This window comes from Atractosteus spatula, chromosome 9, assembly GCF_055471065.1.
Source record: "Atractosteus spatula isolate fAtrSpa1 chromosome 9, fAtrSpa1.hap1, whole genome shotgun sequence".
NCBI lineage: Eukaryota > Metazoa > Chordata > Actinopteri > Semionotiformes > Lepisosteidae > Atractosteus > Atractosteus spatula.
Genome location: NC_142714.1, coordinates 2405796 through 2431119, shown reverse-complemented (window position 1 = coordinate 2431119; position 25324 = coordinate 2405796). Strand labels below are relative to the sequence as shown.

The following is a 25324-nucleotide window of genomic DNA, read 5'->3' as shown; positions in this document are numbered from 1 at the left end:
TACAAGTTAGTATTTTGTACTTTTATCAGGTTGAACCCTGCAAGAGCAACTACTGAGTTTGCCATAGTGCCAGTGACTAGAATAATCTGTCTGGTGACCTGAATCCTCACCCTCTTATCTGAGGGCATTTTCAGTTGTATGATTTCTTTCACTGCTTTGTCTTCTCTGCAACATTAATGGAAACCTCTTGGACCAGGCTGTCATTGTAAATTAGAATTTGTTCTCAATAGACTCATCCATCTGAAGAAAGAAATATTATATCATATTAAAGAATCAATGATTCAGCAGATGTACTATTACTGTAAGTAAAGGAGCCCTGGCCAAAAACTGAGAAACGAATGGGGAAAAGTCTAAAACAACATGTGCAATATTGGAGAACAGAGATTCAAGAAACTATGCATTGCGAATCCCTAAAGTGATGTGCTTGCAAAGTACTGTTTGAAAATTAAAGATTTTGTTAAAACCAATATTTAAATCTGAAAAGTACACAGAACTCATTGGCTGTGAGAACTGGGAAGTCTGTGTGATTAGTACCACAAGTATGATTTGCCATAGGAGTGACTGTCCTTTTTAGTTATCTGTCCTCCATTAATGTAGCTGGCTAGCAGGAATCAGTAATATTGTATAGTGTTTTTTTACCTACTGGTTGTCTATTGGCTATCTGCTCACAAAAAATACACTTGCAACAGCAACAAAATCATAGAAATAATGGAAACAGACATTTCACTGCCCATGACAAAACCTGCCTCACAGTGCAAACAGTGAACATTTTGTTCTTTCAACCAATTCTGTTTCTTTCAAGAATAAAGGTTAAATAAAGATTTAATTTCCACGTCTGCTTATAATGCTATTTCTCATTCGACTAGATTTAATTTCCCAATACCCTCAGCCAAGAAAGCTGCAGTGGCACACTTTTCCCAGCTGGGCTCTTTCTGTCACATCACATTTGAGCTGTACAAATAGCTATGCCCATCCCGTTTACTGCCCCCCAATAACACGGCTTTCTTAAAGAAATACATCTCACTAATGATAAAACACCACCACTAGTCCTACCTCAAACAAACCGTCTTCTCATTTAGTGAACATTTTAATGTTCATTCATTCAAAAAAATAAAACCTCTTGAGTGGCTCACTTAACAGAGCTGAAAAACTGAGAGCTGAACTGCTGTTTTTTTCTGCTTGAACAATGAGGGCCTGAGGCACAATCTAAAATAAATCTTTCTATATTACCTCCAATTTACTGCAGTCAGTCAAATCATAAGCAATTGTATTTATATATAATGCATTTGAATAGGCTACAGCAAAAAATGTGCTATAAATCTGTTTATAATACTTGTTCCCCTCCACTGTCTCTTAATACTATGCAAGTTTTAATTTTGCTCCACAGTTTTCCCTAATCGTAGCCTTTCAACATTTTAAAACCCCTCTGTATAAGCAAGTGATCACTGTTTCATTCTTTTTGCAAGCTAAACGTTTGGAACCTCCAGCTCAGGGTTAATGGACAATCTGCTGGAACAAGAGTCACACGTGAGCTGTGTTGTCGGAATACTGCTGAACCCAGTCTGAACGCACAGACTCCTCTCAGCCCTGCGCATGGCTGTTGCACAGACACCTACGTGACTTGTGTCTGGTGCGGCACTGGTGTGCTGCTCAGGCTGCAGGCAAACACGTTTCCACAGTGGCCATGCTCGCCGGGTGCTGGCTTACTGAACCTTAAAAGGCAGGGATTAAAGCCAGGTTTCAAAATGTTAACAGCTCAGAAGAGGTGCCCTGTACATTTGAGCTTAGTTTTTTTATCCAGCATGTGCTGTTTTTTAATTGAAATATTTTCCCATGAAAATTTTCAGTTTTTCCCGGCCCCGCATATCAGAGCAACAACACCTCAAACAAATGGTTACAAAACAAATAGTGCGACTACTGTCGACTGCAGGCAGCACAATAAGTTAATCTGTGAAACGTCGATTAGGAAGAAGATACTTGCTTGGTTTTGCTTTTGCAGCATGACAGTCCTCTGCCTAGAGCAGCTGGACCAGCAGACCACATGCTGCCCTTAACAGCAGGTGGGAAGGATGAGATCCAGCACGTGTCTTGTGCCTGCACTGATTCACCAGTTGGGGCTGTGGAAAATCATGCTGAAACTGTTTGCCCTCCAGCCAATGACAATATCTACATTCGGAGATTACTGCTACTGGCGCAAGTCTGATGTTTTCCAAACAGTGGGCTGGCATTGGAGGAACTGAGCATGTGTCCAAAGTCAGGCAAAAGGAAATGAGCCTAAAAATGGCTCAGGAGACAACAGTTACAATGACATCCCTCTGATAACCTGGAGAGTAGAATGTAAGAGGCAGAGGACATGTGCACAAGAATACTGTACGGTTGTAAATTGTGGACTCGCATCAGAAGACATTAAAGCATCAAATTAACTAATGGTGCTTTCAGCTGTTAACCACTGTGTGCACAATAGCACAAATAGCATTAGCACTGTGAAACAAAAAGCAACAGAGGATAGTGTAGCTATGAGGCTACAGTATGTAACTAATGTAGCTATTAGTATTCGAGTATACAATAGGTATGCTAATAAAATAAAAAGAACTCAATTAATGTCTTTTCTTCCTCATAATGTCCAAGGTGAGCTTCTTGTTTTCTCTGTTTTTGTTTTTATTTAAATGGGTGAAGAGGAAAGCCTGTGAGCAGCGAGAAACAGGAAGCACAGTGTTTCCTGAGCACAGAGGAGCAGAATGACAGGGCAGCGCTCAAGCCCCTGCTAAATTAGGCTCTGGGATGGGCGTGTTCTGCATGCAGTCGGGAATCACACAGTCTGGCTTAAGGGAAATCAGACCTTCAGAGAAATGTGAGAAGAATGGCATCTTTGCCAACCAGAGGAAGGGCTGGAGGATACTGCTATAAAGTGCATCACACTTGTGCGCTGATTCAGGTACTGCCCGTCATCAGTCTTTACATTGAGAATCTTTAACATGCATCACAACCAAAAACACTGATACATTTCTGTTTTGTCAACAGCATCTACTGAGTGCGCACATTACACATTTTTGTGAAAGTCGGGATTTCCATTAAGTCTCATATTTATGATTTTTTATGATGCTTTTAGGACACAAACAAGGAGTCGCACGTTTCATTCAGCCATGGGGTTAATGGCTGCAGTCTTGCAGGATCTGACACCTGGCAAAGTCCTGAGCATGTCCAGCCTTTTGATTTCTGGCAGATGACCCAGTAAAAAAAGATGGTTCTGAAGGACTAACCCACTATAGTTAAACGAAAAACAATGCATCACAGAGAAGTAACATGGACCTCAGGATTACATTAACCTTATATTGCTTTCCCACTGCTACCTACTACTAGTGCCTGAAATTCATTTCTCAACCCGGCCTGCTTAGCACTCATTCATTTCACCACTGGAAAAAACATTCACAACTGGAAATATAAGTCATTAGCATTCAGGAACAGGGCTTTCCCATGGAGCTAACGACAGGGGTGAGATTGAAAAAGTGCAGCAGAATAAACAAATAGTACGAAATAAAAAACCCCACGGATCTCAAAGTGATTTGGAATCTTAAAGTACTGAAGGTTAATGGTACAAAATTCACAGACTCCAGGAATCCTCATAAAGGAGGTGAAATAAAATATATGCCCAAAATCTAAAATTAATCCTAAGTATCCTGTTCATTCAAAAACACTCACTTAGCAGTTCAAAAGCAAAGAAAGGAGAGACAGTCTGCATTAACTCTTAACTAAAGCATACTGTTTTTTAAGTGCATACTATACACTGATATATAAATCTATTTATGGTTTTTATATTTGTAGTAAAATGAGAAAGAGGACTCCCCCCTTGACTGTGCCCTACTCAATATGAACATCTCTCCATGCTCCACTGCAGTAGTTTGTAGAAGCCCATTACACCTGGTAGGTTCAGACCTTGTGGGAGCTTCCTGGCCCATTATAAATAGCCCAGTCCTCATAAGGACAATGTTGTTCTGACATTTTAGTCTAAAAACTCAGACTTTAGTGTACAAACAGTTATGTGATTGAGACATTTTACTAATTCAGCCCTTTCAACTGATATCACATTCTTATTCTCACACTTCAGTCTAACTCTGGCGTTTCTTAGTCTTCTCCATTGGTCTCAGACTTTCAGTGTGGACAATTCTGTGTGAATGGGCATGTTAATAAAGATAACACAAAAGATATAATTACTGTTTTTATTCTATGAATATGAATACAAGACATAGAATCCAATCCATCGCAGGGAACATGCACAAGGGACAACTTAGAAACACCAATTAACCCAGCGTGTACGAGTTTATAACATGGAAGGAAAGCAGAGCACTTGGGGAAAACCCTTGTGTAGAAGAAGAGACATGCAGCAGGTGCCCATGTCAGTGATCAAACCCAAACCCAGGATCTGGTGCATCAAGACACCACCTGAACACCAAAACAGCACTTCTAAAATTAACCTGATAAATTGTTTTATAGTATTGGATTAATGTACAGTAAATGAAAGCTTTCCAGATATTCAGTAGTCCATTTAAAGTAGAACTGTATAACCAGCTTCTGGTTCCTGTTGGGATATTTCCTTATCCTGAAGAGGTAACATGATGTTCTCAGGGAAAATTGTCCTTAAAGTGTTTCCTAAAACCACTTTGTATTCACTTGGCTATTTTCAGCTTTCTTGTTTTGTGTAACAACTGGTCATTTTCTTCCATGTCTCCCTACGTTTCATAACTACAGTTGGAGTGCTATTACTGAAGAGCTCAGAAGCCATGTAAAAGCTGCATTTTCTATTTCATTTATCCTGTAATCCTTAAATCTCTATTCCTATAATTTAAGGAGGAGGATTAAAGGGTAAATTAAGTGGATTCAAGTTTTGTACTGGTTGTGTGGAATTTAGGGGTTCAAACATTAAGAATTTGAATTTAAAATGTGCAATTTCTTTATTAATGGCAACTATTTGTGAATCATGAACCCTGTGTTTGGAAACCATCCCACCTGTCTTTGCAGTTCTTCCTTATCAGCTCCTCTACAATCCTCCATTTTTACAAACCACAGAAAAAAAAATCAAAGGCATTTTTTTTCCAGGATTTTTCAGCTTTGTCTTTAAGAAATTGCAGCACCCCCTGGAACAATAACTTATCAGCTTGGTGTTACATGCTGAGTTCACTCCGGGCCGTTTGCTTGCGATACAGGCCTGTTCCATCGTATTGAACTCAGCTCAATTTAGGATTACTCTGATGTTCTGCATCTATTTATATGTGGGCTTACATAAGAATGTTATTTCAGTCCCTAAACAAACAAGTCTCATCCTCATTCACATTGTGAGAGAATCTGTGAGCATTTGAAGAATTGTATGCACCTTAACCCAGAACTATTTTGCTGCTCCGGTTTTCTCTTTGTCTGGCTAATGGTTTGTTGTTTTTCTTGTCGTGTGTGTTATTTGCTGTTGATTCATTACAGGCTGCTCTTTCAGATATAAAAGTCCCTTCATATCACAAGGCTCATGGAGGTGTATCTGTAGTATAATTGTCACTGATTGCACCTCCCCATCACTGCCAACTTGTTTCGTTGACTGTTACCACCTTGTTCTCTGATTTCTTCAGACCTCTGGAGCTGAGCAAGGCTGGGCCCGGTCAGTACTGGGATAGGAGATGTCAAAAGAAAACCAGGCAGCTGCTGGAGGTGGTGGTGGTTGACCAGCAGATGACACTCTGTTCCATCTGAACCAGGATTTCCAAACCACTATAGCAACTGTTCTGTGGGAGGTGCAGTGCTTCGTATGAAATATTAAACTGAAATCTTGACTGGCTGGGCCATGTCAAGGCAATGTTCATAAATGCAGGGGTGTCACCCCAGTGTCCTGCCTAAATACTGCTCTGTGCTTGTAGCACCTTGTCTCACTGAAGCCCCCCTTAATTCAATTCCTCACTTTATTCTGACCTGATGTTCTCATAGTGAGGCTGCCAAAAATTGCAACAGCATTTCATTCTGTCCCTTTTGTACTGTAATATGTTTTGCATTACCTTGGAATGAAAAGCATGATATAAATACAATCAATTACATTTATTACATTTTTAAACTTTCATATCCCTTTAAGTCCTTATATCTTTTCCACATTTAAACACAATCCCACAAACAATGAAAAATCCTTTAGACACGGTTGGACATTTTGTTTGGACAGGCCCCCTTAAGTCATTCGCTCAGGTGAACAGATGATCAATGTCTGATCAACAATGTTGAGCTACTGTAATTTGACCACCCTACTGGCACTGAGACAAACAAAGACCCTCCTCGTGACAAAACTTAATGAAAAGGGTGCACTGCTGCTGATGACACGACTGTATCTGCACTGACTCCTCTGAGGGGCTGTGACTAGTGAATAAGTGCCAATCTGCAGTAGTCACGAGATGCGTGATATTACATGTAAGGAGCCAGGCATTGAGCCTTGCCTGTCAAATTAAGATTGATTGCTACTTTTGCACCTGCATACTTGTTGAAAAAGCAACTCTGTGCTTGGGGTTGTTGGAAAGAAAAGAGGACTTTTGGAGTTAAGGGAACACTGAGGAAGTCGTTGCAAGCAAATCTCCTCTAGATGCAGTCTGGCCACATATCTAAATGTGGATGATTTTGTACTGGCTTAAAAGCAAAAATTACAGTCTTCATTTTTCTGTCATATCTGATTTTCACAGGTGTTCAAAGGACTCATGATAAAAATATATTTCTTATACCAGTCATCCCAGGGCTAGTCATAAAAGACTTTCACTCCTGGCCTTACTATGGCTTTGTCAAAGACAGAAAATAGGTCGATCCACTTTAGCTCAGATTTATCTGCATTCTCGGTACACCTACTCCTGTGCACACCCTTGTAGAGGAGAAATATATTCCTTAGATGCAACTATGCACATGAGCCAGGCCTTCACAATACACATGTATGGCTGACTGCACACCTGACACCCATGCAGTGATTTGTGATATGGCTGTATGGGATCTATTTAAGGCTGTCTAGTAAATAGCAAGAGTTGGAGGGAATTCAAAATAGAAAATGACTTTGTGGCTATCAGTGAAACAGATTTGCAAGAAGAGAAAGACTTTGTTTTCCCACAAGCTGTTACTTAGCATGGTTAACCAGCATTCCGTCGCTTCACAGCAATCTGTCCCAAGACCAGGCTTTCTAAACACCTCCTATTTCTTGTACAGATGTCGTTGTTATAATATTATTTCTAAAGGATTTCACCTGAAATCTAACACTTTTACCTTTGCCACCCAAAGAAGGCTCAACAGCCGAAACGTTGTGTTTCCTTTCTTCTCCTTTCAGCAGGGAATAAACCTTTACTTGTTCCTATACTTTTACTTATATTCCTGGATCTTCTGATACATTTAAAATGTTACTAAGACAAACATTTAGGCACAGTGTCTGTAGCTCCAGGTAAATTTCTCTGCTTAAGTTAGCTTTTTTTAGCCACATATTAAATAAGTTATGTTCTTTTGTGAGTATGGGAAGAAACAGAAGTGTTCTATATTTATAACAGAATTTGGTGTGGTGACTAATCCTTTACACATCAGAACTCCTTGCTATAACTGCTTACGCCAAGTCAGCTGCAATCTTTAAGGAAAGCAGCTGTTTTCAGAAAGGCTGCAATTCTTATATTAAAACTTACCAGTACAAGGTTTCATTTAAAGTTATCCATTTGTGAAAATGGGGGAGAGAAGAGAAAATGTATAACATTCTTCTTTTTTAAAACTGTGAAGATGACCTTGAATAAATTCACCAGTAAATCACAGTTACTTACAGTATCTCTATCTAAAATCTGACACACCATTGCAACAATGTTGAGTGCATTACATACAGTACTTGGCAAAACATGCATGTGTTGGCTCTGTGTTGCCTGTTTGCGCGGGACTGGAGATGTTTCACATCAACATTTTTTGAAGCCCTGCATTGCTCTGCAGTGCCTCCTCTAGGGAGAAGGACCATTAAAAACCATAATACTGATCATCCCGGACACTACAGCAAATGACCTAATATAATCTCCTCTCCCTTGGGACAAACGCAAGCCCAATTACAGGAGCAAGAGTCTATTCTTCCTACTTTATATCCCCATTATGGTACACAGTGAAAGGATTCAAGCCCAGAGCCATTTCTTCCTGCTTCCTCTGCGTGGTCTGTGAACCTTGTTGAGGTAGAGAGACTGGATGCCCCATAAGAAAACTAATCTACAGTAACTGAGTACCATGAATACGCCCTTCCTGAGTGATGCAATGAGCGGGGAGCAAAAATATCATTATTTATTATTATTATGATACAAAATAAATACATTAAAATAATGAAAAAACTAACATTCCATTTTTGACTACCTCCAAAACTAAGCTCAATGAATGCATTGTAGAAGGGCTGTAGGTGGAAACCTGAGAACCTTATTTCCCAGAAAGCAGTGTGGAATGATTTGCCATTCTTGGTCACCTGACCAACTGGGGGAAGACAACTGGTGAAAATTACAGTTCAAACCAGGAAGCTTCTACACGTTCGTCCGTCAGATACTTTCCTGCTCTGTTCTCCGTCAGAGGCTCCGTCACCCAACCCATAATAAATCATCACACTTAAAAAGAAAATATAATTTATAAATGGAGAGAGCAGTTTATTTTTAATTTAAATTGTTCTTTTTTATTAAAAAAATAATATATCATTAATATAGTGCTTCTTGGTATGTATAAAAGAATATATTTTACCTTATTAAAAAGAATATAAAAGAATTTCCCTGAGACACTAAAATATATGATGGCTTCCTGGAAGTCTGGTTATAGACGTAATAATGCATTTTGTGGTCACAGTGGTATGCTTTGTTACAGTGCTCACACACTAATAGCATCCAGAATAGGAGCATAATACAGTTCAACGTGTTGTCTGACGTTCACAGCATACATGCAATTACTTTCTATTTCAATTTTTAACAGGCTGCTTGTCTTCACATGTCTCTGGCTTTGAATCTGACAGAGTGAATATCCAGGTACACTGAGATCAAGCACTGCTCATTTTTGCCACTACTGTTCCAGACAACAAAGGCTTTCTGTTACTGCTGTTGTTTTTAATCACGCACAGCATCCGCTGTATGTGAACTGTGCATGAGTTCAGCCCTCAGCATTGTCGGCTTAATTGGGAGACTGTGCCGTCTAGTGCTGTAACAAGTGACAGACTTGAAAAACTTCAGACAGAATAATGATGTCTTTTATGATGATAAAAAAAATCTGACATGAAGAGGGCAGCCTGGGTTCACAGCTGACCTTTTTTTTGTTGCATTCGGAGGAGTCAGCTTCAGTCCAGAATGACAGGCCCAACCACTTCAGCAATGTCTTGCACAGTAGGAGCCAGACTGTAACACGGATTCCCATGAAGAGACGAAGGCTTACATCGGTTAGAAAATGGCCCAGCAAATGTTCTATAATAAAGGCTAATTTATTTGAAAGTGATGGAACAATTGTGCAAGAGCCCACATTGCACTTTTCAACTGCTTCAAAATGTGTCTGTCTGTGTGTGTGTGGGGGGGGGGGGGGGGGTACAATTTTTGAGTTGACCTTTTAGTGTCCAAAATGTACGGTGCATTATTGTACAGTCAGAATCCATCAAAATTAATCTGCTTTTACCTCAGATCTTCCTGGCTTTCCTTATAGGCATTATCCCTGCTACAGATATATCATACATTATCCTTACTACAGATGTATCTGTCCATCCATTTTCCCAACCACTTTATACAGTACAGAGTCATGGCAGAAGCTGAAGCCTCACCTGGCAAGCAATGGGTGCAAGGCAACCTGTACACCCTGGACAGGACACTGGTCCATCACAGGGCAGACACACAGTCACACACCCTGGACAGGACGCAGTCCATCACAGGTCAGACACACCCTGTACACCCTGGACAGGACGCCGATCCATCACAGGACAGACACACTCACAAAGTCTGGACAGGACATCGGTCCATCACAGGGCAGGGAAAAGACATATTGATAAGTCTCTCCCATATTAGTCCCAGTTGCCTCCTGATTACCCCGATGACCCTGAGCTCATTTTGAGCTCCTCTGGCTGACTCTTTCCGATGTCTCTACCACAAGAGTAGTATCAGGGCCCATGTGCTCCGTCTGTGGAAGAAGATTAGCACATTGGTTCTGTGACCCAGGCCAATAAACTGCCCTTAAATGGACTGGAGGACAATATACCAAAGTGTGACCTGGGCATTTGTAGCTACTGAAGTTAGGGTGATCAGTACAGTGGTCAAAGGGCATGCTCAGCAAGTAGTACCAGAGCACAGGAATTTAATGGGGGCCCATTAATAAACATTAATAAAGAACTCTTTCTTAATGGCACTGTACCATTCTCCCCTATGGAGTGAGAACAGAACTGGACACTCAATTCTTATTCATCGGTCTCTGGAAGGTAATAAGGGCTCTGTGAAAACCAAAGGGCATTGTCATGAACTGGTATAATACAAACATAGTGAAGAAGGATGACTCTGAAAGGACTCTGGAAACAAATGAATTGGTGCTTAGGCCATCTCAGTCGCTCATCACCCTGTGGCACAGAGCAGCATCAAATGGGAAACTGCATATACCTTTCGATAATCTACACAAAACCATCCACACAGTCCCATCAAGCCTGGCTACAAGCACAGTGGGACTGCACCATTCATTGCACAATTCGTAAATCACCCCCAGCTCCAGCATTTCCTTGCTTTCCTCCTGAATCAGCTGCTTTCTGCATTCCTGCAGCCGCTATGTCCTGGTCCAAGTCTTGACACCAGGGGCTGTTTGAATGCGATATGTAATGAGCAGAGCACGTTCTCTCAGCAGTGGAACCTGCCTTACAGTTGCCCTGAGACACTGGACTGCAGTTGAAAGAGTGGAAGCTCCAGTTCTAGCTCATCTGATGGCCAGTCCAGACAGACCGACAGCACATCGTCAGCCTCTCGAGTAAGCTCCAAGAGACTGGCATGATATGCATGAAGTGTAATCACCCTGTCAGATCTCTCCACCTCAGGATCCACACCAGTCAGCCTCTTTGTGATTGCAAATTTTGATGCTAAAGTTGGGAGTGAGGCATGTAACTTATTTCCTGGCGTAAATGCAAGTAATTGAGCTTCCCCAAATGTAATGCTGATGCTGTCTATATCAGGCCTGGAGCAAAGCCCCAGCATAGATAATCCTGCTCTCAGGTTGAATCCATACTGATATTTTTTCAACTGCTTAGATCTTCCTCCCAGATTTCAAAGGAAGAATATTCTATGGCTTAGTCTGCCTCCCAACTGTCTTCTGATTACCATGACAAGTCAATGCCCTCAGGCCCTGCCTCCTCATGCCCTCCAACCCCACCTCCTCATGCTCTCAGGCCCTGTCTCCTCGTGCTCTCTGGCCACGCCTCCACATGCTCTCAGGCCCCGCCTCCTCATATTCTCCGACTCCACCTCCTTAGCTCCCCCTACCTGGCCCCTACCCCAATACAATTTCCATAAAGTTTGATTTCAGCTGACTGCACAACTTCAGTTTCATTGTTGATAAAATATTTTTTTTCTTTTCTTTTCTTTTTCTTGCTTCTTGTTCAAACCAAGCCAGAGTTTCCTTAATTTAGGATGAAAAATTATATTCTCATTATCATCAATGTTCTTCAAAAGTCAACAGGACAAAGAAATCCTTATTTTTTGTGGATATTAAAAAATAAGTTCAAATCCAAGGCAAAAGTCCATTGCTTAAAGATAAAAAATAAAAAGATATTTTGGAAGTTATTTATTTAAATTAATTACTTGGATTATCAAGGGAAATGCTTTCTGTCCTGTTAACTTCCTTAACTAGAAACCCTAGTAAGGTAAAATGTACATTCATTTGGATTTAGAGGGAAAGGGGTTAAATCTTCACATTCATTACCTTCCTGAGCCTAGAGGGTCTTAATTTTCACTTGGCATTCATTGGCTCAAAGCTCAGTAGTTACTTTTTTCATTTTAGAATAAACTCAATTTTAGATAACAGACACAGTGCTAACAATGAGAATATGATTGTGGGCCTAACTGAGCCTCCAGAGGTAAAGGTGTTTGTTCAATAGAACAGTTCTTTCTCCTCCATCAGACTGAGGAGATAAATTTAAAAGAGAAACTTTCAGTTAGCTTAAGGAATGACAGAATGAGAAGGCAGTGTGGAGGGGAAGACCCCTGGGATCATACAAGCAGTTTTTCCCATCACAAGCCCGTTTCTCCCTTTGATCTGATTAAAAATGAATGAATATATTTCAACCATTTGTATTATAGTAATAAACTATGTTTTATATCAGACTGTAAGCTTGCAGGTGTAGTGGTCTCTGGTTACTCTGGTAAAGCAATGAAAGAAATTGTTATATAACCCCTGGACCCCCTACATCTCAGCCAGGTGTTGCACACTTTATCTTTATCTAACCTCTTAGAGACACTTCCTAGTTACCTACAGCTGTAACGTGCATGTGTATTCTATGCACACAAAAATAATAAAAAATTGTGTTCTCAATACACTATTAGAACATTAAATATATATCTATTATTCACTTTTGCTGCCTAACTTCTTACTTAACGGTACTGACAACAGAGAAAGTGAGAGGCCAGTATCCACAATGGAGGAAGTAATTGATTACAGTGATCAATTCAAGAATGTACAGTAAGAAGGCCAAGGCATGCACAGACTCCCCAGTCCATCAGATCTTGTTCAGCTGAATGGTAAACGCTAAACATGAAATATATTTATCCACGGTTTGAGCCACTTGACTTCGAAGGTACACAGAATGACAGAATAACGAAAAACTGTTTGGACACTTTACAAATAATTGCTGAAGTCTCTCAGTCTGCGTGACACGACAGTGACATAAGTGACTGGAGGCTGCGAGACTCTTCTTCTGGTGTTCGTGATCAGAAAGATATGAAAACAGGCCTAGGGACTTTCCACTGGGACCTCTTAACAGCGCAAAATGAGATTGATCTGTACACTATATCCCAGTGTAATAACTGCTGCGTGGTTGTAAAGCACTGAGAAACTCTGACATCAACCTCTCTGCTGCAGTCAGACTGTATTGTGTTTACTGTGCAACACTATCCTACCCACTTCAATGACAAATGCACTTCACAATACACAGCATCCACTCATGTCAAAACACACTCTAGCCCTGATGCACTCTTTAATTTTGAATTTTGGTCAGAATAGGTGAGTGGCGGTTATTACTGATAAGATAAATCCATCTGAATTGTCCTCCTTTCAGAATGTGATATGAAACATACAGTACTCCTCCTAGCTTTCCACGGCTTATGTTATTTGAAATTTGTGCCTCCAGTGCATGAGGAAAAAGGCTTTTTTATATTCCTTAAGGATGAAGGACACCTACTGTATAGTGGACACTGGAGGAACAAGGCTGTTCTGGGTCACACAGGGTCACAGGGCCTTCTAATGCTTGGCTTTAATTAGGAACCATAACTAGCAATTCCTGCGGATGAAGACATTGAAGCTAATGCATAAGCATGGTATAATTCAAGGCATTTAAATAATCTGTAGCATGTTACACCAATGAGGAAAATTGTGGATATGCTTCCTAATAATTAATTTAATGTGCTATGAAGCCACATGAAATTATTGAATAAGTTTTATGGTTTTGCCACTTTCTTACAGTAGTAAATAGGCTCTTAGTTCTCTCTCTCGTCACCCCTCACTGTGATGCACTTGGTCTGTCTCTGAAAAATTGTTCACTGCCCCCTGGTTACAATCATCCCAAAAATTAATTTAGTGGGTAACTAGGCAACAAAGCTCTATATCCAACTTTTAAAAAAATTAATTACTGTTTAAATTTTCACGTTGAATAAATATTATGAGGCTGCATTTGAATGCTAACAGAACACTGTAACAACTGGTTCCTCATTTCATTAACTAATAATTAGTAGGATTAATGTAACTTCTCCAGCTGTAGCTTCACAACACTTAGGTTAGTTCATATGCAAAACATATAACATAGTCATTCTACCAAACCTTTCCAGCCTATCTGGTTAATTACATGGATACTTTTGCAAGTGAATGTAAAAAGTACAATTGGCTGTCAGATCGGTGCATTGATTGTTTGCACACAACAGAGCTTTAGGTCTTACCAACTGATTACAGTCCTAATGAACTGGAATATCACTAAGTAAGATAGCATTCAATTAATCCTGTGTACTGAAACAGTTGACCTCCGCACATTTAACAGATGTGCTCCAAAATAGCTAAATGGCTTTGATGACACTTCAAGTCATTCATGTACAATTACAAGTACATCAGTATCCAAAGAATAAAAACCTGCATTTCTCAAATTCATACACATCTTTTCCAAAGGTCCATTTCCTCAGGGTCTGCTTCTCACTTGGATTTGTTTAGATTCCAATGCTCCAGGAATTTGATCTGAAGTACTTATTGAAACCTCCCTGCAAATTTCTTATGTTTCAGAAAACTGAAAGAGCTCTACAAGACAATGATGTAGAACATGAAACAAAATGCTTTCTGTGCGAATTAACCAGCATCTGAATGAACTAAACACTGCACTTTATGCATTCCCAGCAAGAGACCTGTAGAGATACTGTACAGATGTTTGGACTATGCCTTTGGGTAATAAGTTAAACAGTGGTTTCTTCTGCTGTCAGGTGACATTCTTAATGAATGAATGACTCAACATGTTCTAGTGAAGAAGATCAAGAAGTCTGGTCTCCACGAGAGCTGTAGAATGAATTTCTTACCCAGACTTTTTTTTCACTTCACTTTCAGCTCTTAAAGCCGGGTGTGAAACACAAAAAAAGGTTCCTATTACAGGCGCAATACCAAGCAGTGTTTAAAAAGTAATATTTAGATCATCTTGACATGCAGTGAGAACACTCAGTCAGGAGACTCTCTGTGCATTACTCACTTGTACTAAAGTCTTGTACAAATGGGAGCAGCTGTACAAAGTGACTCTGTTCACCACTTTGAACCTCCAGTAATAGAGAAATAGGGTTCTAATAAATGCAGTCATATGCAATACCATGTTACTATTAACCAGAGCTTTTACACAACCAATCACAGCCGAGAACCCATGGAGAGACACTCAGCATTAAGCAGTTAAGAAGCGAATTACCACAGGACTTGACTGGTAAATTTCAACACAACTATGGTGCATACTAATGTAATAATGGTCATCATCATCACCATCCTTCATAATCGATTGTCAAATTATCAAACCAGAGGGGTCAATGAAGCAAATCCTAATGACCCAGTGACTACAGTAGTTTCTATGAAAAGCCAATCTCAAAAGGTTCCACTTCCTCTCTCTACACTTATGTTTAGCAGCGCTGAAAGTAGTCAGGATGAGAAAGGTGGCTTTTTGCAGTGAAGCAAAAGGCCTTTATCACGTAAAGCATACAATAAACTCTGGTGCTTAAAGTTAACTTTGCCGCCAATAAGGAATTAAAATACAAAATGAAAATGACTCTTCAACGAGATCAGGGGATGCGATGCAAGGGTGAGGCCAGGCAAACTTTGCACAGAACTGAACTGAAAAATAACCCCAAGCTTTTAAACATGCTGCACACTTCCCACTCACCAGACCGAATGATCGTCAAGCCATTCAGCCACAATCTTATGCTAGTCAATCATCCAGCCAAGCCTGCTGGGAAGGCCGACACAGACACAGGGTTAAGGTGGAAGTAAGTCCCAGCACACCTGGGAAGAGCAAGCAATTAAAGTAACAGAGGCAAAGACGGCTGCAATGCTTGTCTTAAAGTATTAAGTGTGCAACGCTTTCTAAAGCAACATTTGATTTGGTTAATAGCAGCCAATTAAAACTTGAAGACATGTACATGGGAATCATGAATGATGTCTATGAAGTGGAACCAGGGCACTGTGAAGCCTACAGAATGAGGGGCTACGGTGGGGAGCTATATGAATATCAGCAGCGAAGGACTTAAATTATATTGTCTGTAACTCTGTTGTACTGGGATTACACATTAAGTATTCCACTCTCTCGCAGTGTTGAGCTGCTCTGTGGGTATTTAAAAAAAGCAATTAAAAATCATCCCTGCTGACCAATGATCAAACAGCCATTCTGCAACACTGAAATATGGAAGAAAGTGGAGTGTGGAAGAAAAAACTCTGAAACCACCGGGTCCCTTGCGATTCTAAATTCTCATTAATAAGATAAATATGGCAGAAAGCATACTTCAAAATAAATAATAAGTTCTTATTAGAAGATACAAAAAATGAAATCGAGCATTCTCAGAAGGCATCTGCCAGTAGCTGCACATCCAGCTATGAGCCTCATAAGAATTAGTATATATAATACACATTAAAATTTACAATAAATCATATTTCATATTATTTAATATATTTGTAATATTACAGAAGTTTAAGATGTGAGCTTTTGGAATGAATGTTCAAGTTAATTGGTCTCTTAAATAAAAAATAAACATTAACTGCACAAATTTCTTCTAATGCAGACATTTCATCTCTTTTATGGGTCTTTAAATATTCAACAGCTTTATAGCCGGGGTCTCTGTCTGATGAAACAGAGTGGTCGAGCTTCCATGCTTTACCTTCTGAAAGGATTTGGTTGTCACTCCTGCTCTGAACAGATTCTTTCTGACAGCTCCAATACAACCATTTAAACTAAAAAAAATGAGAAAGATCTAAAAATTTGCTGTGACCCATGTTCTCATTGAAGGAATATTTGCGTATTTGCATCAGGTATCTTGATCTTTCACTTTTTTAAAAGGGCCTAAAATGTTTTTGATATTTTTAAATGCACTGTAGTTTTATATCAATGATTAAAACAGCTGTAAGAGAGTGAGATAATAAATCATTGTTTAATTTAATCTTTGTTTAGCTACAGTATGTATTCTGAAGACAAAGAGATTTTTGCCAGATATAATCACAGTTTGACTAAGAAATTAAAGTAAAAAGAAAATGGCATTGAGGTTTCTGGTGTGATTAATCACCTTGGTCTTTAAGAACCTGAGCCTTGTGTTCTCATTAACACAGTGTAATTTGTACTCTAGGGAGAGCCATTATACCACTCAGATGTTTGACTCACACCAGGTAACGGGACACAGAGTCAAGTTGCTATAATTGTCTCTAACCTTCAGGAAAAAAAAGAAAAAGAGCATTACAGATGCCACTCATGCGCTCCAGTGAGAGTGGAGCTCTTAAACTGCTCTACCGTGTTTCAAAGAACAGCTCTTTGGTACCTCTTTTTTAACAAAAGTCTTGAATCTTAGGACTTTAATGGAAATCAAATTAACATGGTGTTGTACATCTCCTCCTATTGCATTTTTTATACCTGTTACCTAATTCATGAATTACCATTCATTTTACTCAAATCATGTCCTTGCTAATGTTCAAGTGATTTTATGTTTTAAAAAAGTTTTTATAAAACACTAAACAAAATGATCAAAGACCAGATTGCTGCAAACCAGAAGAGAGAGAATGCTGGCACACCAGCAGAATGGGACTTGCAAGTTCTCCTAGGTAGGAAAAAATAAAGAGCCTGGAAGCTTGTCACTCAGAAAGGAGCCTCACTAGCATGAAACCAGCCCTGTAATCACCTCTGCTGTGTCTCATGGGTCAAGCGGACTCCCAGGAGACCACACAGGAGGCAGTCAGTAATGTTCCTACAGATAAGGTCTTAGTGGGCAATGATCCAAAAAAGGTTTAGTGAGCACCGATGTTTTCAATGAGGACAAGCTCTTCCTGTCCATTTTCAGCCATCTTCAAGAAATCTCTAAGGCAGTTCGAAATGTCTATTAATTGTGCCTAAAACTTAAATCAGAGAAGGAAGAGCTCGCTGTTAGTACTGTAACTACAAAGAACATGGATCACAATGCGCCTTAACTTTCTGCTTTAACCTCCGTTCAAAAGCACCTCGATACCGGTCAGAAGAAAATGGTGAGCTGTGACTAAACACTTAGTGGGTGACTCACAAATTCTGTCTTCAAAGTAAAACTGGACAGAGGTGAATAGAGGTATCGGTATTTCCAGAGTGCTGAATACATTTACTGTAAGTAGTTCATCAAAATTAGAGCAAAGCCTGAACAAGAGCTCTATACATTTTTTATGTAGATGGTACATGGCCTTCAAAGACCCTCAGGGCAGGTTTAAACCTTCACACACAATTCTGATCCTTGAAGAGGACAGAATCACATCATCAATAACGGGAAATTTAGCAGAGTGTTCTGGACTGAGTGCTTGACCTACCCAGCACTTGATTCTCATCTGCCATAACAGGTCACAATTACAACACAGCAAATACAGAATATTCCTAAACCTTAACCCTCTGCAACTCATTATCCTGACACACCAGTCTGGTAGTCTTGTTTTAAACCTTTTAATTAGATACCCAGAGCAGCTATAACATTACATTTCTCAACAGGTATGACCAGGCGGCTGTAATAATATGCTGCCCTTTTGAATTCAAAATGACACTCTCTCCGTAAATAATATTGTACAAATAAGAGGCAAAGCGATTCAGGTAGCTGCCCCAGTCAGACACCTGACACAGACACAAAAGACTGCAGGGATGTGCTACAGAACAGGCTCCGAACTCATGGTCAGCCAGCTCATTTTGGAATAATAGAAAAAGATAATAGAAAAACTAATTTGATGATCCAGTTTAGACGGCTGTGAAGCCATTTACAAATTTCAGACATTTATTTTCTCATATCTCTCATCTCTTATCCTAGATATTATGATGAATTTGCTATAATTCATTACAATAATAATAACAATACAATTATAATTGTAATTTAATTGTAATGGCTTTCAAAGCAGAAAAGTATTTTTTGTGGATGATGAGGATTCAGCCATACAATAAGGCAAAGCCATTATCAATCTCCTTTTCATCTTCATAGTATGAGTATATTTATAATGATAAATGTTACAAATGTCAAAAACCTGAATAAGAACATTGCTACAAATAGGGAGTTATGAAAATAGAAAATATCAAAAATAGCCCAAGTGGATTAATCAATAAGTAAATTAAATATTCATAACCCTCAGCTTGTAAAGATTTTGCCAAAAAGTTACCTGAGTTATAATTAGAGGCAACTGAGTTATTTTTTCTTTGGCACAGGTTTTGTGAAAAGAGTAAGAAGTCAGGCACACTGGGTTCAACAAATATTTATTAACAATGAGAATGACACACAAAACAACACACAACATAAACAAGCAATGTACAGGTTACACTCTGTCCAAACTTATAAAGAAAATGCCCCAGAGGCCTATGTCCTGACCAACCAGAAAAATCCTAGACTTGAATATCAAGTATTCAAATCCTCTATAATTCCTACAAAGGCCAAAAGAATATAAAGCCGCCTTCTAAAACAACAGAATATGACATGTATTAAATCTCTCTAAATCTGGAGGCAACAAAGTGAATGGGAAAACTATCTCCCTATACTAAAAATGCACCCAAAAACCAGGAGAGGCTGTTTTTTAATTAAGAGATTCTCCATACAGGAAATTAAAGTTACCTAAAAACAACAGATAGGCAAGCTCTCTGAGCAAGATTCAAGTACTTAACACGAACCTGGTCTGTCTAGACGATCTGGATAAGGACCTCTTGCCTGGAACATGCATTATTTTCTGTGTCCTCCACTCTCCTCTCTGTCTTCCTGTCTCTTCCAGAACTTAATTAACGAAGGTAAAGCAGAAATTATTTTGATCTATGAGTCTCGCACCCAGTACAGCTACAGTTATTACCATAATTAAATACCATAGTAAATACCAAAGTAAATACCATAGGTCCTTACCAATAACTTCAAATGTTTACCCTAGCCAGGTGTTAACCACTGTATCTACTGTAGATTCTTAAGGACACTTCAATAGTCACAATAGCTGGAACAATACTGTATATCTAGAGAGAGAAAAACCAATGAATCAGATCTAACACTACTGATACTAGGCTTTGAAAGATTGAGTAGTCATCAAGAATTGCTATACACACTTGATTTGAAGACGCAGAGACTGATGATCTAAAAATACAAGTATGCCATTCCCAGGGTGATACTGTACCATCACTAAAGGCAAACTAGAGCAATCAATAACCTTTACAATGTTTTATTAATATTATATACTGCTACTGTGAAAACCAAAAAATACTTATAATTATATTTTCTTGCCATTCACTGTATTACAGTGGATTTATCACTATATAGTATATTATATCTAAAATTTTTAAATAATGTTAAAATCAGTAAGAAGAGCAGCTCAATAACAGTTATTAAGTGTATATATCCAGTTTTGTTCTCCTTATCTCCCTTATTTATCCTGGCCTTGACCTGTCAAGTTACAAATCCTCTTTGTTTCTGCTGAGTCTTGCCCAAGAAGACAGAAAGCAGCACACACAATATCAAGATACAGTACATGGAGCAGAATAAACCATCAGCAGGCTGCCAAGTATGGAGAAAGATAGGAGACAGAAAAAAGCCTATGTGTAGAATTTTCAATTTTAAACAGGAAATTAGGAATAAAAGTTTCCTTTTCATTTTGGGTCAGTTTGTCTTTTTGAAGTTTCTATTTATTTTTTCACTTTGCAAAGAGCCCTGTAACACACAAAATGTAGCTATAATGTGAATCATAGTTCAGAGTAGCACACTTTCAGTGGAGCTAATAAATAAAGGTTTAAATTCCTCTTATTCCAGAGAAGAGCTACACTGTACCAGCAGTTTTAGTACTTTTATTTCAGAGGCCTCTGGAGACAGCACTCAGTCTTTACAACAGAAATTCACTGTTATGTTTTAATAGACACAGAAAATCTCTCTACTTCAATTCTTTGTATGTTATTATGGCTTTGGTTTGGCTAACCAATCACCAGTCACTCAGTACAGAACATTACCAAAAATGTATTTTTCTTGCATGCTAAAATATCTCAAAGCCACTGACAGAATGACTTACATTGCTTGTTCAGAAGTTTCTGTACAGGAGAAAACTTCATGTCATTTAGCAATGTTAACAGAAGACAAAGTAATAGCAAATGAGAATTCCTTTATGTTACAAATCTGCAAAAGTTAAAAGGCTGGATTCTTTGAGCAAGTATATAGACTTCTAGCAACAAACACATCCTTTCACAATGCAATTTTGGTGTTACAATAAATCTGACTATACTTGTAAGAAACAAACTACATTTAAAGAGACTGAAGAAACTAGTGAATGACATGCTGAGGTTTTCTCAAAAGGAACTGTAGGAAAGAGTAGTGAAACAAACTGGCAGTGAAGTGAAGAATTTCACCGTTCACTGTTTTGCTATCTTCTAAATAAGAAGAAAGTATTATGAAAATTGTGATGTGGAACGTAGCAGACCTGCCCATGTCAGGTGAGAGTGCTCTCATGCATGCAGGGGCTCTGAAGAAGGAAAGCCCTTTCAATAAGGTTATGTACTTAATCTATTTATTGTTCAGCTGGTAACCTGGAATATCCTCTTAGGAAAGGAGGAGACAACAGAAAAAGAATTTATCAGCACACAAATCTTCACCCTCTTCTTCCCTCCCAGCCCACAGATTGCTTCGTGATTGTCAGTGGGAGCATTTTTATAGCGTGTTAAATTTAACTATAATGTCAGCTTGAAGTTGTTAAGCTTGTGCAGTTTCTCTTTTTTATAGAACGAAAGCAAACAGATCACGCATTCGACGTAGCTCTCCTGTCACTCCGCAGGGAAGCTGCAGAGGCTCTGTCACATTCGCAGCGGCTGCCGAGAAGCAGGAAGGTCAAGGGGCTGCAGCTCTTAATCCAGAGCCAACATTTTCAAGCACTGCACTTATCCACCACCTTCACCACCTGACGGCTTTGCCTGGCTGCACTAACTACTATTCTGTTTGAATTTTACAAATGAAGAATGCATTATATACTGTACAGTAAGTCCTCAAAAACCTTATCACTATTGTTTGAAGTCTAGGAGTAAAAGTGAAAAAAATAAGACTGTCTAGGGATTAATGCATATGAAAAAATGTTATTGATTATTCTTTATTTATTTAACAATAATTTAAACAGTTTATTGCAAACTGGTGGTTACTTTGATCATCTGAGTGTTGTTCACAACTGAAAATAGCACATATACAAGTATGTGGTTCCCATATACAGTGTGTATACTGTAGCTCTAAATCATTTATAGTTCTGGTGCTTTACATTTCTTTCTAATGCTTGAGAAAGTAAAGCCTCTCACACCTGGTAGGATCCCCCCGCACAGAGGTCAGGACTGACCTGAGGCCTGCAGGGGAGAGCTCCTGTGAAGAAGCCATGACTGGCAGAACTCCGCCCCAGCTGTGTTGACAATCGGCTGTGCTGTGCCAGTGAGAGCCATCCCTCCCTCCCCGCACGAGAACCTGACACAAGTTTCCAGCATCCTCAAGCGCACGGGCAGCATCAGCCCCCAGGCCTCCTCAAACCTCCTCGAACCAGAGGACACAAGCGGAAGTGCATTTCAGACTGAGAGCAGGAGGCTCTTCCGTACAGAAGGCGCTGAAGGAGCAATTACCTACCCTGCAATGTAGCTGAAATCAAACCAGTGCTGTGGTTTTGCTCAAGAAAGACCTGGCAGAGAACCTCAGATCAACTACTAGCAACCAAACAAGTTAGTGGGGCTGAATGGCCTCATCTCCTTTGTAACCCTCTTGAAAACCCTGCTCTTTGCAAAAACTCATAAAAGCATAAAATCGATGCAGTGGGAAGAGTGTAAGGATAACTAAGGATAACTAGCAGCTTCTTGTTTTTGAAAAAAAAAAAATCTTTCTCCTCATTCTGTTCTTTATAGGCATTATCAAACGACTTCATGGAATTTTGTTAATATATTTCCTAAAATATAAAGTACTGGTGAAAGTAAATGCTGTAATTTTTTAAAGTGCTTAAAAACAGAAGTGCAAATAAATTCTTGCTTTTGTTTTGTATATTTGTATATCTTTGCTTACTTCAGTGCAAGTGCCTTTTTTGGGGGAAATTTTAGGACCCTGCTGTGATGATGTAATGAAATCTCATCTTCAGTCACAATGAGTTACCCTGAAGGTTGCGTCATCAAACTGGAAACAAGTGTACTACCCATCGACACAGATGGTCAGCCTCCCACACACAACTTCAGACTTGTCCAAGCCCAGTCATCCGTAATTTCTAATCACACCCCTGAACTCCTTTATTTTTGGCTGACACATATACAGTAGTGATACGTTTAGCTTCCAATTATAGCCTGTCTTTATTAATGAATATAAATTGATGTTTATGAGGCTGTACAACATACAATATTCAAATGTTTGTCTTGTATTTTTTTTTCAAATCTAAAATAACTCTTACAGTTAGGCTTAGTCTTCAACTTACTGTGAAATCATAAAAAAAAACAAAAGTGTAGTTTCACCGTGCCAAGCATTAGTGATGACTTCATTTATTTGAACTGAATTGAGGTTTTGAATGTCAAATTAATTTGAGATTTTAATTATTTTACTCGAGGAAGCAGTTACAAATCCTCAAGCGTGGGTTCGTTAGTCGAGAGGGCCAGATCGCACAGGGTAGAATGAGACTGTGGCAGTGGAATGGGCTCAAGCTCCCCGTGTCAGTGGACAGCTCCTCTGATCTGGTTCCTGTGGCAACAGCCCTCCCTGCACTGGCCTGTAGAAGAGTGGGCTTTTCTTGGAAAAATCCAACAGAAAATGAAGGACAGAATACCTCTGCGTGCGTGACAGGGGTGTGACTGATTCCAGTGTTGACCGAATCCCAGGACCGGGCAGTCAGGACGCAGGCAAAGAGGGGATACAGGTCGCCAGCTCCCAGGCGGCGGCTGTACTTTTCTGTGCCCTTCATGTCTGCCTTCATCAGCGCCTGCCAAAGGCGGCAGTAGTCCAGCCGGAACTGCTGGTCCAGCACCTTGGCGGGGAGAGGAAGAGAGGGGACCAGGTCAGGGCACTGACAGAGAAAGCCTGCATCCCCACACTTCGTCATGCCACAGGGCTCTGGGAAGAAAGACGCTCTAAACTTCACACATCCGAGCAGACTGGAATCACAGATTAAAAGTCAAAGTCTTTATTTCAGCCTTAAATTTAAATTTATAAATAGAAAGGCACAAAACTCCCATTAGTCATCTCAGTTTCAAAGCATTTTAAAACGTGATCAGGCCCACCATCACATAAATTTATTTCATGTGGTTGAAACACCACAAGTTGCTCTAAATGTTGCTGGAAAGATATAATACATTTGCACAGCAGTGTACCATTTACATTAATTTACCAGGACTTCATGGATCTCTGAAATAAATGAGCTGGAATTAACTTAAAGAGTAGTAAGTAAAAATATAGGATCCTTTTATATCAGTTGATAAAATTAAATAAAAGAGCAGCTATCTCTAACAGGAAAAAGACTTATACTGTATGTGCCAGAATCAAGATGTGTTCCACTTTATACGACATTAAAATGGAACCACATCTACAGTATTGTGGAAGAAAAAATTCTACAGAGGAATTAAGACACAGAGCAAACAATCACTATAAAAAGGGAGAATCTTTAATGGCAAATTATTTCTATAATTCATACAATGGCAACATTGTGGATTAGCAGTCAGTCAGGGCTCTGAACGTGTAACTAGGAGGTTGTAGTTCAAATCCCAGGTGAGGCACTGCTGCCATATTCTTGAGCTGGAACATCATTCAGATTGCTCCAGTCAAATGCACAGCAGGATTAACGGCTACCCATGTAGGTCACTTTGATTAAAAGTGTCAGCCAAACAAATTAATAATTAACAATGGAAATAAGGGAGAACGAGTATTGTTTTTTTTAAATAACCACAAAAATCTTTTATAAACATTATTCTCAAACAAGGGGCTTGTTTGATACTTGATTCTCAAACAAGTATCACTTGACACATGTATCCATTTTTCTCAAATAATATGTTGCTACTTTTTCAACTGTGTCTGATTGTGTGTTAATCCCTTGAATTCTAAATAAAAATAAAACAATGGAAATATTCACAAAAAAATCTAAAGTGTTGCTTTAATTTATTATATTTCCCAATCTCACTGTGTTTCTCCGTTCAGCTTGAAGCAGATATTTCGGATAAACTTTTTCAAGTGATCTATTTATTCCTGTGTGAAAGTGTGTCCCATTGTAATACTGGTGTTTATATCTTCTGACCCCAACAAACCAACATGCTCCCAAGTGATCAATTTTACGCCACACAATCTTTATTTAAAAATTTCTAAAAAAGTACAGTCAAAATATTACTATTTTCTAACTATACTGCACTTTCTCAACTATGAAAAAGTTAGTAATATGTTTCCCAAACTGAACTGTGTGCTGCTTT

General features: G+C 39.2%; 1 protein-coding gene across 2 annotated transcripts in view; it reads right to left on the bottom strand.

Moving 5' to 3' along the window:
* The window catches only part of adck1 (aarF domain containing kinase 1), a 152709-nt gene that overhangs the window by 7713 nt on the left and 119672 nt on the right, over window positions 1-25324 (bottom strand). For both annotated transcript variants that reach the window (XM_088924578.1, XM_088924579.1), the window contains one exon: window positions 23698-23895. In XM_088924578.1, the coding sequence (XP_088780704.1) occupies window positions 23698-23895 (198 nt within the window). The remainder of the gene's footprint in view (window positions 1-23697; window positions 23896-25324) is intronic.